This window comes from Corvus moneduloides, chromosome Z (assembly GCF_009650955.1).
Source record: "Corvus moneduloides isolate bCorMon1 chromosome Z, bCorMon1.pri, whole genome shotgun sequence".
In the NCBI taxonomy this organism is placed as follows: domain Eukaryota; kingdom Metazoa; phylum Chordata; class Aves; order Passeriformes; family Corvidae; genus Corvus; species Corvus moneduloides.
The window spans coordinates 5924071-5937860 of record NC_045511.1 but is presented as its reverse complement, the minus strand read 5'-3'; the positions used below and the strand labels follow the sequence as shown (position 1 = coordinate 5937860).

Below are 13790 nucleotides of genomic sequence, written 5' to 3'. Positions count from 1 at the left end.
TGTTATTTTCAGTAATTTAATTCAACATATGCATTCAGGAGAAATCAGAATTTCTTTAAAGAAGGATGATTTGGTACAGTTATTGTATGTCAAGCACAGGATGTTTTGTTTTGGTTTTTTTACACACTTGATAACAATTACAAAAGTATAAAAGCAGCAGCATTTTTTTTAGCACAAACATAGTTTTTTAGGGATACACCAAAGCTCAAATGTGGTTTTCTATTAAGTGGATTTCAGTTCTGTGTGTTGACAGGCATACTGATTTAACTCCTTGATGCAAAACTTTTCCATAAGAGATAAACCTTATTTAATTCCATTTTCTAGCTGTGTTGCCATTTCAAGCTAGTTCACACTGCTCCACATAACAGTGTAGATCAGTATTAGAAGACGGCAATTTCCAATGCTTTAATCAACAAGCTGTCACACACACAGAGGCTACCAAAAATGCTGTTGAAACATACTGTTCATAATTTCACCTTTCTTCAGCTATTAAAACCAGTATGAGTCATGCATCCACCTATTATCCTCAGCCTCTTTACCCATGCTCTCTTCTATTGTATAGTATCTCAGTTTCGAGGTATTTGGAGTTTTTTAAACCTTTAAATGACTAGAAATACAGTTTTGTAGCAACCTTTTGCTGAAAGAAAACAGAACTGTTCTGAATTTCTTTGGCTTTAGACTTGGTCTAATCATTCACTTAAGCAATATTATTTTAAAAGTCCCAGCACAGTTTCTAAGAAAGACTATACTGTGCAGTTCATTCTTCTTGCTGAACAAAGGCTTGTTGTCTGATTTTTTACTTCATGTCAAATTACTGATAATCATATCACCCACAAATCGTCACGCTATCCAGTGATCATGCAATCATGCGACATAATTCAAAGTTCTTAAAAGGTAAAACAAAATCCTACCTTTATGTAGCCCCAAGAAACTGAGAGTAAATAGTTTGCCTCAGGCATTTTTGATTTTTTTCTATACTACCAATCTAAGCTAATCAGTTCTTTGCTATCTGACACTGCAAAAGACTTTCAAGAATAAAGATTCCTTCTTTCCTCTCCTAATTCTTTTTGCTGGTCTTCAGGTTCTCAGCAACTGTGTGCACAGGAGGCATACTGAAATGAAATCCAACCGTGTGGTCTTCCGATTGTATAAATGCCATTTGTGAAACTTCAAGCATTCAGAGGCAACGTCGAAGAGACATATCGTACGAGCTGAAGAAATTTCTGAAGAGCTAGGGATATGCATATTTCCTGAACACCAGGATTTAATGAATAATGTATGTCAAGATGCTCAGCTGCTCAAAGACTTGCTCTATCAACAGCTACCAAATAAGGACCTGAAGAGGAAGCCACAGACAGTGGCAGCGATCCCTCCCATAGAGCCATACTAGCAGCCAATACTATGTCACCCTAAAAGATATAAATCCGCAGGGCTGGTGTCATGATGTACAGTAATTTCCCATTGGCTGATGCAGGGGACTCTCGTGGGCATGGGATATTTCTTTTTTCTTTTCTTTCTTTTTTTTTTTCCCCAACAGCAAATGCCCTTTACTAATGGCATCTGTGCCTGCAGCATTCACATGCCATTCAAAAATAATTAGGCTAAGGTCTCGTCACTCCAGCAGCATTAACCAGTTTTCAACGGACACACCATCCAAGCAGTTACTATTACTATTGTGCATAGTGGGTTTAATTTTCCATATGGAAGAAAAGTATATTTTGAGGTGGTTTTTTAATGGGAAAAAAACCCCCAATGTAAATAGAGCTATCTGGTTTCTTTAGCAGTCTATGACGTACTTTAACAATGAAAATTCTTTTGGCTTTTATGCCATCTACATTAAAAACTGCTCTACCTCAGAGTATTGCGCCAGGTTGCTACTTTCTAATGCTTTTTTATTTAAAGAGATAAAAGCAGTTATTATTAAGCTAAAGCAAGTCCTGTGTCTTACAATTCCCAGTAAATGTTAAGCTTCCATGGAGATGTAAGACATGAGATAATAAGAGTCCTCAGATTCTCACTGTATTTATTGAACTTTTGCTCCTTCTGCCTCAGCGGATTATTATAATCAATTGCAGCTATACATCATTGAAAAAAAAGAAGGGATTAATTGAAAGTGGAGTGTATCAGTGAGCTGACTCAAGCATTAAATAAAAGATCCCACCATCTGCCACTCAGAGAACAAAACTTGAAAGGAAGAATACATTATGCCCACAGCAGGGGGGTTGAAACTAGATGATCTTTAAAGTCCCTTCCAACCCAAGCCATTCTATGATTCAGTGATTATCCTGCTCCACTCCGTGTAAGGCCTGTGCACTACGTCAGCAAATTTCTGAACCTTTGTTGTGTCAAAAGAAAGGAGAGTTCCCTAATATGACAATGGGCAAATGCCTAAGGACAAGCTGAATGAGGTGCAGCATTCAGCCTAATGGCACACTGCTGATTCACTGGAAGATGCTGACCGAGAATGATCATAAGAGAGGTTTTGGCAGAAGTAGTCAGCAGCACTAAGAGCTTCAAAAAGAATTGAACCTGGAAAAATCAATAAGGGAAAATATGACATCGACAAATTTCTTCCTTACAGGAGAGAAATCTAGAACAACGTGACAACTGGATACAATCAACAGATCATCAGTACTTAAAGCATTTTCATGTGGAAGGCATCCTGTTTGCCTTAAAATAAATAATATAAAACATTTCTGATACATTTTAATATGCACAGTTATACTTGTTCTGGATCCATGAAGCTGTATGTATATAAAACAATTAAGTTCTGAAAACAGACCTGGGGTTACTAGACACTCAGCAAGACACTAAAGAAGTCAAAAAGTACTTCTATAAAATATTTCTCCTGATTCTTCCAGCTCAGCTGTGTAATGCTAAATATAAAGCCTGTCTACATGTGTTCCATTGTCTTCTGATCAACCACAAGAGAGCACTGCTGCCACCTACCCAGCATCAACACAGAGCTAGAAATATGATGCCTGTCTTCAGGAGGCAATTTCAAGCATGACTTGGAAAATGGTAAAATAAAAGTCAATATACTTTTGGCTACTTTAGGAATCAAGCATGTGGGTATGAAAGTTTGGTTGCAATAGGTAGTATGAAAAGACGTAAGAAAGTCAAGTTTTAAACCTTTTCTCTTACTTTGCTACTAAAGGCTGTTTCCTCATGAAATATTAACAATTCTTCCCAAAGAACTGCTCCCAAAAGAACTTGATTCAGATAAGGAACATTTAAAATGGCTGGTATGTAAATTACACCAGCTGTTCAGCATGTATTAAAAAGCATCAAATTTTTTTATTCCCCTCTAATGCATGAGACAAAGGTACATCCATAAGAATTACTGGGTTGTAGTAGGTTGAATTTTTTGAAGGATGGTGTTTATCAAGCTATTGGCTAGGACATTTTGATATAAAATGAAAAAACATTTTCCTCCAATGTAAATATATGTTACAACAATTCACTCTGGCTGCATGTTAACTGTACTGATAATAAGAAATTACACCTGATATGCACTGCTTATACTGACTTATATTATTTTTTCAAGACTCACAGTCTCTACCTCATAAAATTGCTGTAATGGAATTGAATTGTATGACTTCACTGACTCAGAAAGGATGCCTGACTTTGGCTGTGTGCAGTAAGACCTTAGACACCAGCTCTGATTTACAGGAATGGTTTTGGCTGATTTTCCTTCCAAATTCCCAGGTCACAATGAGTGAGTAATTAGTTTTAGAGGAGGTTATATCAAGCAAAGTATATGGAAATCGGAAAGTTGTAATTTAAAATTATAGTGAGTGAGTAATAACTCAGGAAAAATAACTCGGGAAAAAAAACAAGGAAGTTTTTAATGAGCACTGTTATGTGTTTTGAAAGACAAGACAATGACCTTGAAAGGCAGAAAGATGATGAAGTCCCTTAATACCCGTAGCAAATGTTAGCTATTATTTAATAAATAATTCTGGACAACTTTCTCCCAAGAAGTCATAAAAAGAGGTGGCAGAGAGCCCAGGAGCTGTGATGTTCAGTTTTAGCACACTTTTAAAGACTTTCAAAATGTTAATTTGTGCTAATTAAAATTTGCAAGCAGGATGGATGGGCAACTTCAGGCCACTTCATAAAACGCTGGTCCTGGGTATAATGACTGAAAAGCTGAAATACACATATTCCAGGTATTTGCTTGATACAGAACCAACACATAAGAGTGTAATTAATACCAGTCAGTATCATTTATGTATTTGAACATGCAGTATTCTTGTACTGTTGATTTATTATTGTAAAATATCCTGCAACACCGCTCCCAATGCTCAGAGAAGACACACTGAATGAGCTAAGAATCTGATTACATATTCATTTTTAATGATCATAAACAGGCTGTCTTCATCTAATATGACTGTTTTAAGCAAGGTTTTGCAAGACTTCCAACTGTTTTATGATACTGAATTTCTTCATTGGTGATCTGAAATTAAGTCACTACCATGAAGACTTCCAGTGTGAAAGTTTCCAGAGAAAAGAAACAACTGGGGGGAGGAGTGGTTCCTGGGATAAACTATGAGGATGTGAAAGTCACCATCAGCAGCCTCACTTGTTTAGAACATTGACGTCGTTCATGTAAACTAGAGACATTTAACTGCAAACATACCAGGAATAAGGAACACGGTTCATGACTAGGTAAACGACACTGAAGAAAGCAGGAACCCTGAAGAGTTTGTAAAGTCACAACAGGGCATTTCATAGTGATACTGTGACCCCCAAAAATCTGCATCTTCTGTGACTCTAAATAAGAAGAGAGAGGCTCTAAACCTCTCATTCTGGCAACAGAGGTGATGGAACAGTGCACACAGCTTTAGTGTATCTGTTTTCCTAATTTCTGTTGTGTACATTGTGTAGGAGAAAAAACTTGCAAATACAGCACACCACACCCAATCCTCTAGCAACAAGGAAGCAACAAGAAGCAATGGAAGGCAGCTAAAACTGCCTCGAACCAACTGAGCTGAAACCAACCCACTACAAATAAGACATAGGGAAGATCAGTGGTATCCCGGGGTGCAGTAGGAAGAACAATGCCAGGAGTCACATCCTGCCCCTCTACTCAGCCCCTCACCTGGAGTGCTGTTCCCAGTTCTGGGTTCCTCAGGACAAGAGACATGGACCTCCTGGAAGAAGTCCAGCAGAGGGAAAAAAAGAGGATTTCGGGACTGGAGCATCTCTTTTACAAGGAAAGGCTGAGCGAGCTGGGTGTGTTCAGCTTCAAGAAGAAAAGACTGAGAGGGGACCTAATCAATGTCTGTCAGTATCTGACAGGAGGGTTTTACGAGGATAGACCAGGCTCTTCTCAGAGGTGCTGAACAACAGGACAAGAGACAATGGGCAGAAACTGATTCACAGAAAGGTCCCCCTGAACATGAGGAAGAACCTTACCATGTGGGTGACTGTGCACTGGAACAGATTGCCAGAGAGATTGTGTAGTTTCCCTCACTGGACATATTCAAGCACTATCTGGACTCAATCCCGTGCAATGTGCTCCAGGATGGTCCTGCTTGAGCAAGAAGCTGGGACCAGATGACCCATTGTGGTCACTTCCAACCTTATTCTCTGATTCTGTGCTTCAGTTGCAGTACTCTTCTGAACTGTCACATGGGACACTTACCACCTTGGTCCTTCCTTCCACAGATAAGTGATGGGTAATATGAAAATGTACTTAGCTTTGAGGGAAGAACAGTCCTCTCAACTGCAACCCCTTGGACTGATGATGAAGTTCCACTAAGAACATTTTGAGAGACGTCTGAGCATCAATTCTGAACACAAGTGTGCATTATATGCATTACAAACAAGAACAGATAGCCTGAAGAAATCTCGTAAGCCAAATGAAGAGCCTGTCTAAAAAGATGAAAAAAGCAAGGCCCATGGCAGGTGGTTAGAACCAGATAATCTTTAAGGTGCCTTCCAACCCAAACCTTTCTATGTTTCTATGATTTTTAGGCTGACCTTCACACACCAGAGAACAGCAATAATCACCCATGTCAAACCAACTCCTACTCATCACAAATGCAGCACTGTTTTCACAGCATTACCCAGCTCCATCTTTGAGTTATGCTGATATGTACACTACCAGAAAGCTTCCCCACAAAAATGGAGAGTCTGTTCAGCGCTGCAAGACCACAGCAGAAAAGAATGGTCATTTCATCCAGCAAGAAAGAGCATGTGGACAGACCCAGCCAAAACCCAGAGCCAGTCCAGAAGAAACAGGACAGCCAGAGACAAGAAAACTATGCTGAATCAACCAGCCTCACCAAACTTCTCTGGGTTCCACATAAGACTCCCTGGCTAGGAGGGAAATTGTAGGATTTAAGTAAAAAGTCCCAAACAAACAATTAGTAATTCTACAAATATGAGAAGTTGTTTCAACTGCAGCAACCAGCTGCCACACACTAAGTGAGCAGCAGGGGTAGAGACAAAGCTGGGTCTCATGCTGATATCAAAAAGTGATGAACTTCACTGGTGGCTGATAACTGATGACCATAATTGGAACAAATCTCCAGTTCTTCTGAAGGAATCTCAGTTTTAAGTGTGCTAACTGATTATACTGCTTTAAAAAGGTATTCTTAGAAGCCTTTTGCCTGTCAGATTTACACTTACTAAAAATTATGGAATAGCCTATGCTGTATCATTTTACAGATCTTTTTATTTGGAATAAATAATTCTTATGCATAAAATACAAAAATTTTATGATGCTAAACAGGCTGAGATGATGATGTTCTTCTGAACTGTTTTAGGGGAAATATGTAGTAAAACCCAGGAGCTGATATGTCTAATAAAGAGTTTGGTTCCCTTATTATTTTAAATTTAAAAAAAAAAAAAAAGAACATATTATTATGTTCTGATAAAATACGTAATTCAGTGTTTGTATTTACTGCCCTCTAGTGATAATAAAAGCATTAGCTATGAATATGTAGGAACATTAAACTGTTTTCAGATCATAAATGTCACAATGTGGTTCACTACTTTTCAACCATACCAGAGCAGGGTCTCTACAGGTATTCTCTACAGTGGCAGTATTTTCAATAGACACTCATGAGCAATTGCACAGGCAACAGAAATGACACCCTATTTCAACTCTTGACTCAACTGTCAATCCTTTAAGATACAATATATATTAATCATTTTCTTGAAAGTTTTCCACATATGTATGTAATAGTCTCTAAAAAACACCCTGCAGTAAAAGGAATTTAATTTTAACAAATATTAAGCTATTTACAATATTCTGCTATGAATTTATTTTCCCCTGAATCTGATCCTATCAAAATGACATAATTTACAAAGAAGCTACTGTTAAAAGCTAATTTAGATCAGAGAAAAGTTGACCAGGGTGTGACAAAATCTGCAGTTATGACAGCAGATTTGAGGAGACAGACAGCAGTAATGAATAGTTCAGGTGGTTATTGCTCTGAGAGAACATTGGCATCTGACAGAATCAATGACCCTAAAAATGCAGAATCCCATGAAAACCTTATTTCTATTTTTATATCTATATGCACCCTGCAAGTAAATAAGCACCCCTAGGTATTTACCACAGCATACACACAAAAGAAGTTTATGCCCACATTATGCATTTTTGCAGATAGCTATATCTAAGAAACATGCGAGGAAGTGTGATACTTCATTCAGAGACCTGCAATGGCACACTTATCCTAAGACTGATACAGCTGTACCAGTACAAACTAAGCTTTACAGGGATTCCTGTTTCATACAGAAAGCTGTTTTGCTATGTAAGAACAAACCTCAGTTTTTTACAGGTATTTCTAGATTAATCTTACTTCTCCTGTAACATGACATTCCTATTTTAATGATGTGTTCCTACTGTAGACCTCGCCAAAGTCAAGCTTTAACAGTTCATCAGAAATACTGCTGAATGGTTGTAATTTCATGCTAAAAGAAACAAGTTTTTCATCCATCTTTGTACAGCTGTGGGGAAAAAAATAAAAGATTCCACAGACAAAAGCACAGATTTGTGGAATATGAAGTGATTACTAACACTGCAACAAGCTCAGTACAGCTCTCATAAACATGCCTTAGCAAATGCCCATAAATCACACACTGTAGATACCAACATTCTGAAAGCAAACTGCAAGTTGTTTCATGCAATTTTGTTGGTTCACGCTCCAGTTCTTATTAAACCATGGCTGTTGTATTTCTTATTAAGTTGCATGTGATAGCATCATTGTTCTTTCAAGGAAGGTTATTCACTAACTAATACTCATTTCAATGTATCCTTCATACCTTTCATTTGATTATTTATTTAGGTGCTATAAATGTGTTCTGCACCTATGGAGATTCACAAAATAATGAACATCTATTCATCTGGAACAAGAGAAACAACTAGTCTTATTTATTACACCCTTGTCTCATGCATACAGAGAAACAAACCAAAAATTTCGTACTTGTTTTTTTGTGTAAGTGAGCATTTTACCTGAATGCCTCTAGGTCAAATTAAGCAAACAATCACAAAACCCAAGTGGTTTCCAGTCCCACAGTCAGGTGTACTGTGAGGTTGGTTTATAGGTCCTCATGAGAGAGATGGAGACAAGATAACATAACCAGGCCAAAGGCAGCTGGTTATGTAGTTTCCTGAATAGCATACTTATTACCTCTGTGATTTAAATCCCTCTTACAAGTAGCAGTATTTGCATGAGGAAGCTTGTGGTATACCCGTGTTTCCTTACTCCTTGTCTATTGATACCAGTGATTTGCCTCTTGCCCTTGTCACAGAAACTGAGTGCCTTTTGGGGCTCTGACTTCTCCTGTGGTGGTGGTGACAGTGCACGCTGGGTCCTGCTGCGTTCAGATCATGCGGCCCTGTCGCTCTGCTCCATTGCCCGGTGCTCAGTCCATCAGCCATGGATGACCGCACATGCAGCCAGGGCTTAGCAGGTTCAGACCAGGCCATGCTGGGAGATGTTGGCCAGGTGCTGGTAAGAGCAGGAAACGCACCCATGCCTGATGGAGAACACTCCTCACTGTCCTGAGTCACCATGTCCCCTGTTGTGGTTCTTCCACAAGAGCAGACCTGCAGCATCACTCTATCCTGAGAACGTTTCGCTCCTTCCTACTCCACAGCGTGGGCTGTTGTGAGATGGAGGCATTAACCCAGAGCCATTATTGTGCTACAAGGCTCACAGCTCGCCAGCTCAGAGTCCAAGGCCTACAGCCAGAAGCCCTCCCAAATAAGGCCAGTTTTGCACTAGGTTTTAGCTAAGAGAGCCAGAAGTCACACAACTCCTACATCTATCAGTCTTCAACAGAGTCATCACAACAGCAGCAGTTTTTTTTGTAGGAGCCCTCTCACGTGCATGAATTTAGCTTTTTTATGAAACTAATCTAACACCAATGCAAGCACCATGACTATCTCAAGTCACACATACTTATGAATATAAACTTATGCATTTCTCATTAACATTGTAGAAATGGATTTTAAGTGAGACACCCATTTAGTCATCCTCCAGGGGTTTTATTTCAACATATTTGCATTATTCACAACTGACTGTTAAAATGTAGAAAACACTTTTAAGCTAATTTTTCTAGAAGAATAAATGTTGCTCCTGAGAAACCTCAGTCTGACAATAAATTCATGTTTACAAGTAAACAGTTTTATACTTAAATCAATATTTTCTTTGAAAAGACTCAAATGTGGCTTGTATTTAGCATTTTCCACTTTGTACTGTAACACCATATGGTAATCCCTTTCGCAACCACTGCTTTTACCCATGGTTTATAACCAGTTAATATTTTGTACTTAACAATCATTAAAAGTACACTCATAAAAAATTAATTAATATATTTTAGTTTTGATAATTTAGTTCACTTACGAACTTACATAGCACAGAAAAGCCTTAAAGAAAATTTCATTTAAAATGAAAAACCTCTGTTTAATCAATGATAACCCATCAATGATAACTTCTTTTCTGAACACTAACAAAATTTGAAATGAAAGGTAGATTAAAAAACATGAAAGTAACATCGCATACTGAAAACTGATTAGGCTCCCCTAACTGAAAGTACAACATTAGATTGAGGTATATTCTCTGATGAACTTGCAATGTGGATACAAAATACACAGACATTATTCAAGTAAAATATTATCTATTAACCTTTCATTATTACTAGGTTTTTTATAAAAAAAGGCATTTTTCATATTTCAGTCCTCTTAAATAGATACTTTTACATCTCTAGAAAAATCATCCCTAATTTGAAAAACATCTTAAAATCAAGCAAAATCAACAAGGGCTAAATCGCTATGGCATCATCATCTTTGGCTCACATTTTCATTTGTTAAAAAAAGAAACAAGCTGGGAAACTTTGTCCTTTTGTCCATTTACATACAATATTTGGAGCAGCTCAAAAAAGCTCTGAGCAGCACACAAAACACTGGTAAGACCTTGGCAGATGAAGAAAAACATCAGCCTATCCAGTTATATGGGCACACACGCACAAGCCCACTTTTGCCATGTTAAAAATGCTCACAGTCTGCCTCTAATTAAGCTTTCTCCATTCTTCCAAAGAAGCTCCTGTTTAACAGCTGATTCTACCAACTCTTTATCAAAGTGACAACAATGACAAATAAAATCAGTTTTGGGCTCCATTCCCAGCCTGATGAAATGAATGTAGAGTCTCTCACTAGCTCCAGCTAGTTGAATTTGCACAAAGTGTTTAAATGTTCCAGGAAACAGGAGTGATGCCCTGGTACATCCTCCCAGTCCTGCTTGCCCCTGTCCAATGCCATCTTTTGTTCAATCTCCATACCAGAGAAAAAAACTGAAAGGCTGTAATAAGTGCAGTTCATCTGTACAGGACTGTTAAGATACCCAGAGAGTTTATGTCTCGTCTAAGGCAAATTCCATTCAAATTGGGACGTAATATTTGATAATTTCAATGAATATTTAAGTTTTCATACTCACTTTACAAGACTGATATGTTTATTCTGTTAATTACTGCTTAATTTACTGCTACACATGTAAAAATCATAATCCTAGTTTTTAAAAACAAAATATGTTTCTCATTTTTAGACTGCTTTCCCTGTGGGCTTTAGGTGGTAAGAATTCCCAGCTACCCAGTCCAGTGTAAGCCTAGCGCATACTTTTCATGACTGGAATGAGGATTTGCCTTAGTGGTGCACTAGACAACAGATATATTAGTCACGTCATATTAAAATATTAGTATAAATTATTGATACTAATTAAAGTCCCAGGTCTTGATTAAAAAACTTCCTGAGAGGAAAAGGACTAGGAAGCCATGCAGAGCTATTTGTCCAAGTCTGCAGACTCCTCAAAGAATCCCTGGTAGCCAAAAAGTACAAGTCAATATGGATCTTATCCCTTCCAGTGCTGCCACCTATGAGCCCATCAGCAACACTAGGCAGAGCACAAGTCAGTCACACTCTCACCATTTCACAAAATTATGTGCAACACTAAAGGTAAGACACCACTGCTGGGCAGGATATGTGGTGAAAAGACACGCTGGAGAAGAGAAAGATTTGTATAGAGCATGCTATTTCACAATAGCCAAGACACTGTAGAAGGAAACAAAGAAAGAAAAACAAATCCCATTTACCTCTTCCCTCAAGAGCAATTAAGGCACAGTTTCATACTTAGCCACACTATTGAAATGACAGGGTGTAGTAAGATTTAAAACTCAACATCTGTCCTCTCATTCTGCCTCTGATCAGCCAGGCAGCTTTAGTTTTATACAACTGGGACATTTTTCAAGCTCTGATAACAATTTCAAGAACAAACCAAAACTGCCTATGTACATCAGCATGTTTTTATTTATACCACATCTATACAATCTAAAAGACACATGAGCACAGGCCTAATATCTAGCTGAAAAGACAAAACACTTACCACAACATAGTTGTCAAACTCTTTTTCTTCCTGAAGATTTATTTTATCCCAACAGCACAGTTTTATTTTGTATTATCATTCCTATAACCTATCTATCATCACAGGCCCGTGAAACAAAGATCATTACAGATGTATATTCCTGACCAAAAAAAATTATTTGTATTAGGCCCCAAATGCCAAGATTTCTTTCTGAACAAATGCTTTAGAGCACTTTATCATCATGTATTTAAAATTTATCTGTTGCATTTTAAAAATAGAGGTATGTACTGAAAGCTGTGCTAGAAATGCCCAGCTCTGACTACGTATCAAAAACTTCATCATCCTGAAACCTTTACAGCAATAACCAAAAAGAGCTGCAGAAAATCCATGCCAGTGCTCGAAAATGCACATATTTGTTTTTACTGACAATAAAGGGGGGAAAAGAACTACCAAATTTTGAAATGCAATCTTACCTTGGTCCAATATTTGGGCACACAAAACTTTGGTCATGCTTCAGAGTATAGTAAAAATACAGTTATTTTACTGAGAAATCTGGGTGTTGGGCTTTAAAGTTTATGTAGCCAAACAGATATTCTGTGATTTGTCAAATAATTCACCACATTGACATTTATAGGACTAAACATTCTTATGTGTTTTCCAGCTAAAGCTTCCATTGCAAGCAAAAAATAATTAATTTAGAGGCACTCTTAGAGATTTAATTTCATTTTTTGTTTTCTTAAAGCCGTTTTCCTGCAAGCAGTGTATAACAGAAAACCTCTGACATGTACACACAGAATAGTTTTGTAAAAGCAGCAAGGATACTTTCTGGCTTCTTGCTGAGACACAATTGCCTACATTTACTACAAAATGGCACCCTCATCTCTGCTTCTTGCTTTGGCCACGCCATAGGTCAGGCTTGCACTTTTTTCCCCCAGACCTGTTTGTTTAGGACAGGCCTAGGCGCTTCCTATCACGGTGCCTGGATCAGCAGGGCGAACATTCACTGCAGCAGCAGGAGCAGGAGCCGGCACCCTCTGCCGAGGAGATCAGCAAGCAGCAGAGGGCAGAAACGCAGAGGAATCCGAGCACTCTCCCTGCAACACCAAACACAAGGGCTGCTTCGACACACGCTACATCTCATGCAAAAAATGCCCCCAGATTAGAACAAAGAAGTACTTTTAAGCTCCAGTTCTCTGTGGCAGCAAAAGCTGAACAGGGGTGAGCAAAGGCTAAGATGGAAGAATCCTGGAGAACTACAGGTTTAGAAAGCAAAACAAACACTGCATTTTGCAAGGTCTCAAGTACCGGTCTGTCCCTCTGGTTCTGAGATGTTGCTATTGAACCTCAGTTTAATTCAAATACCAAGAGCTCAGTAGAGAAACATCCTTACATACATGCTCATCATTAACCATCAAATGTAATTATCTTATAGCATGTTTCATTCATTTCAGCTACCAAACCAAAAACATTGTTTCATGTGTACTTGTAGAGGAGGTCCCTTTGTGCATGGGGAAAACATGGCAAAACCCAAAGCTTTGGCAACTTTAATGCTACCCATGCATCACTTACCCACTGTATAGGAGGTAATAAAGTCACCAGTGCCACTACTGTGGCCACAAAGCTTACCAACAATAGCCTAGAATCACACTACTGCTCACACATTCAACAGCACCAACCACCTGCAAAGCCAGCAATAGTACACCTTCAAAATCATTTGCAGAAGCACACAGCAATTTTTTTTAAGTTATCAAATCTTTAAAAACCCAAATTCAAATATTCCTTGTATTTGTCATTACTTATCACAGTGACAATTAAGTTTAGCAAACACATTAACGACCCAAAAAATTGTTAAATATGTAAAAAAAGTCTGTTTTCTAGTCTGTCTTGGCACTTTTTCATTAAAACATACTCCAA

General features: G+C 38.2%; 1 protein-coding gene across 8 annotated transcripts in view; it reads right to left on the bottom strand.

Moving 5' to 3' along the window:
- PDE4D (phosphodiesterase 4D) overlaps nucleotides 1–13790 on the bottom strand; it is a 553794-nt gene that overhangs the window by 23701 nt on the left and 516303 nt on the right. Inside the window, exon 1 of one of the 8 annotated variants that reach the window (XM_032095598.1) lies at nucleotides 912–1616. The exons of the other annotated variants lie outside the window; for them this stretch is intronic. Within the exon in view, the coding sequence (XP_031951489.1) occupies nucleotides 912–959 (48 nt within the window). The 5' untranslated portion in view covers nucleotides 960–1616. Of the gene's footprint in view, nucleotides 1–911; nucleotides 1617–13790 lie in introns of those variants that run through there. 8 annotated transcript variants of the gene reach the window in all.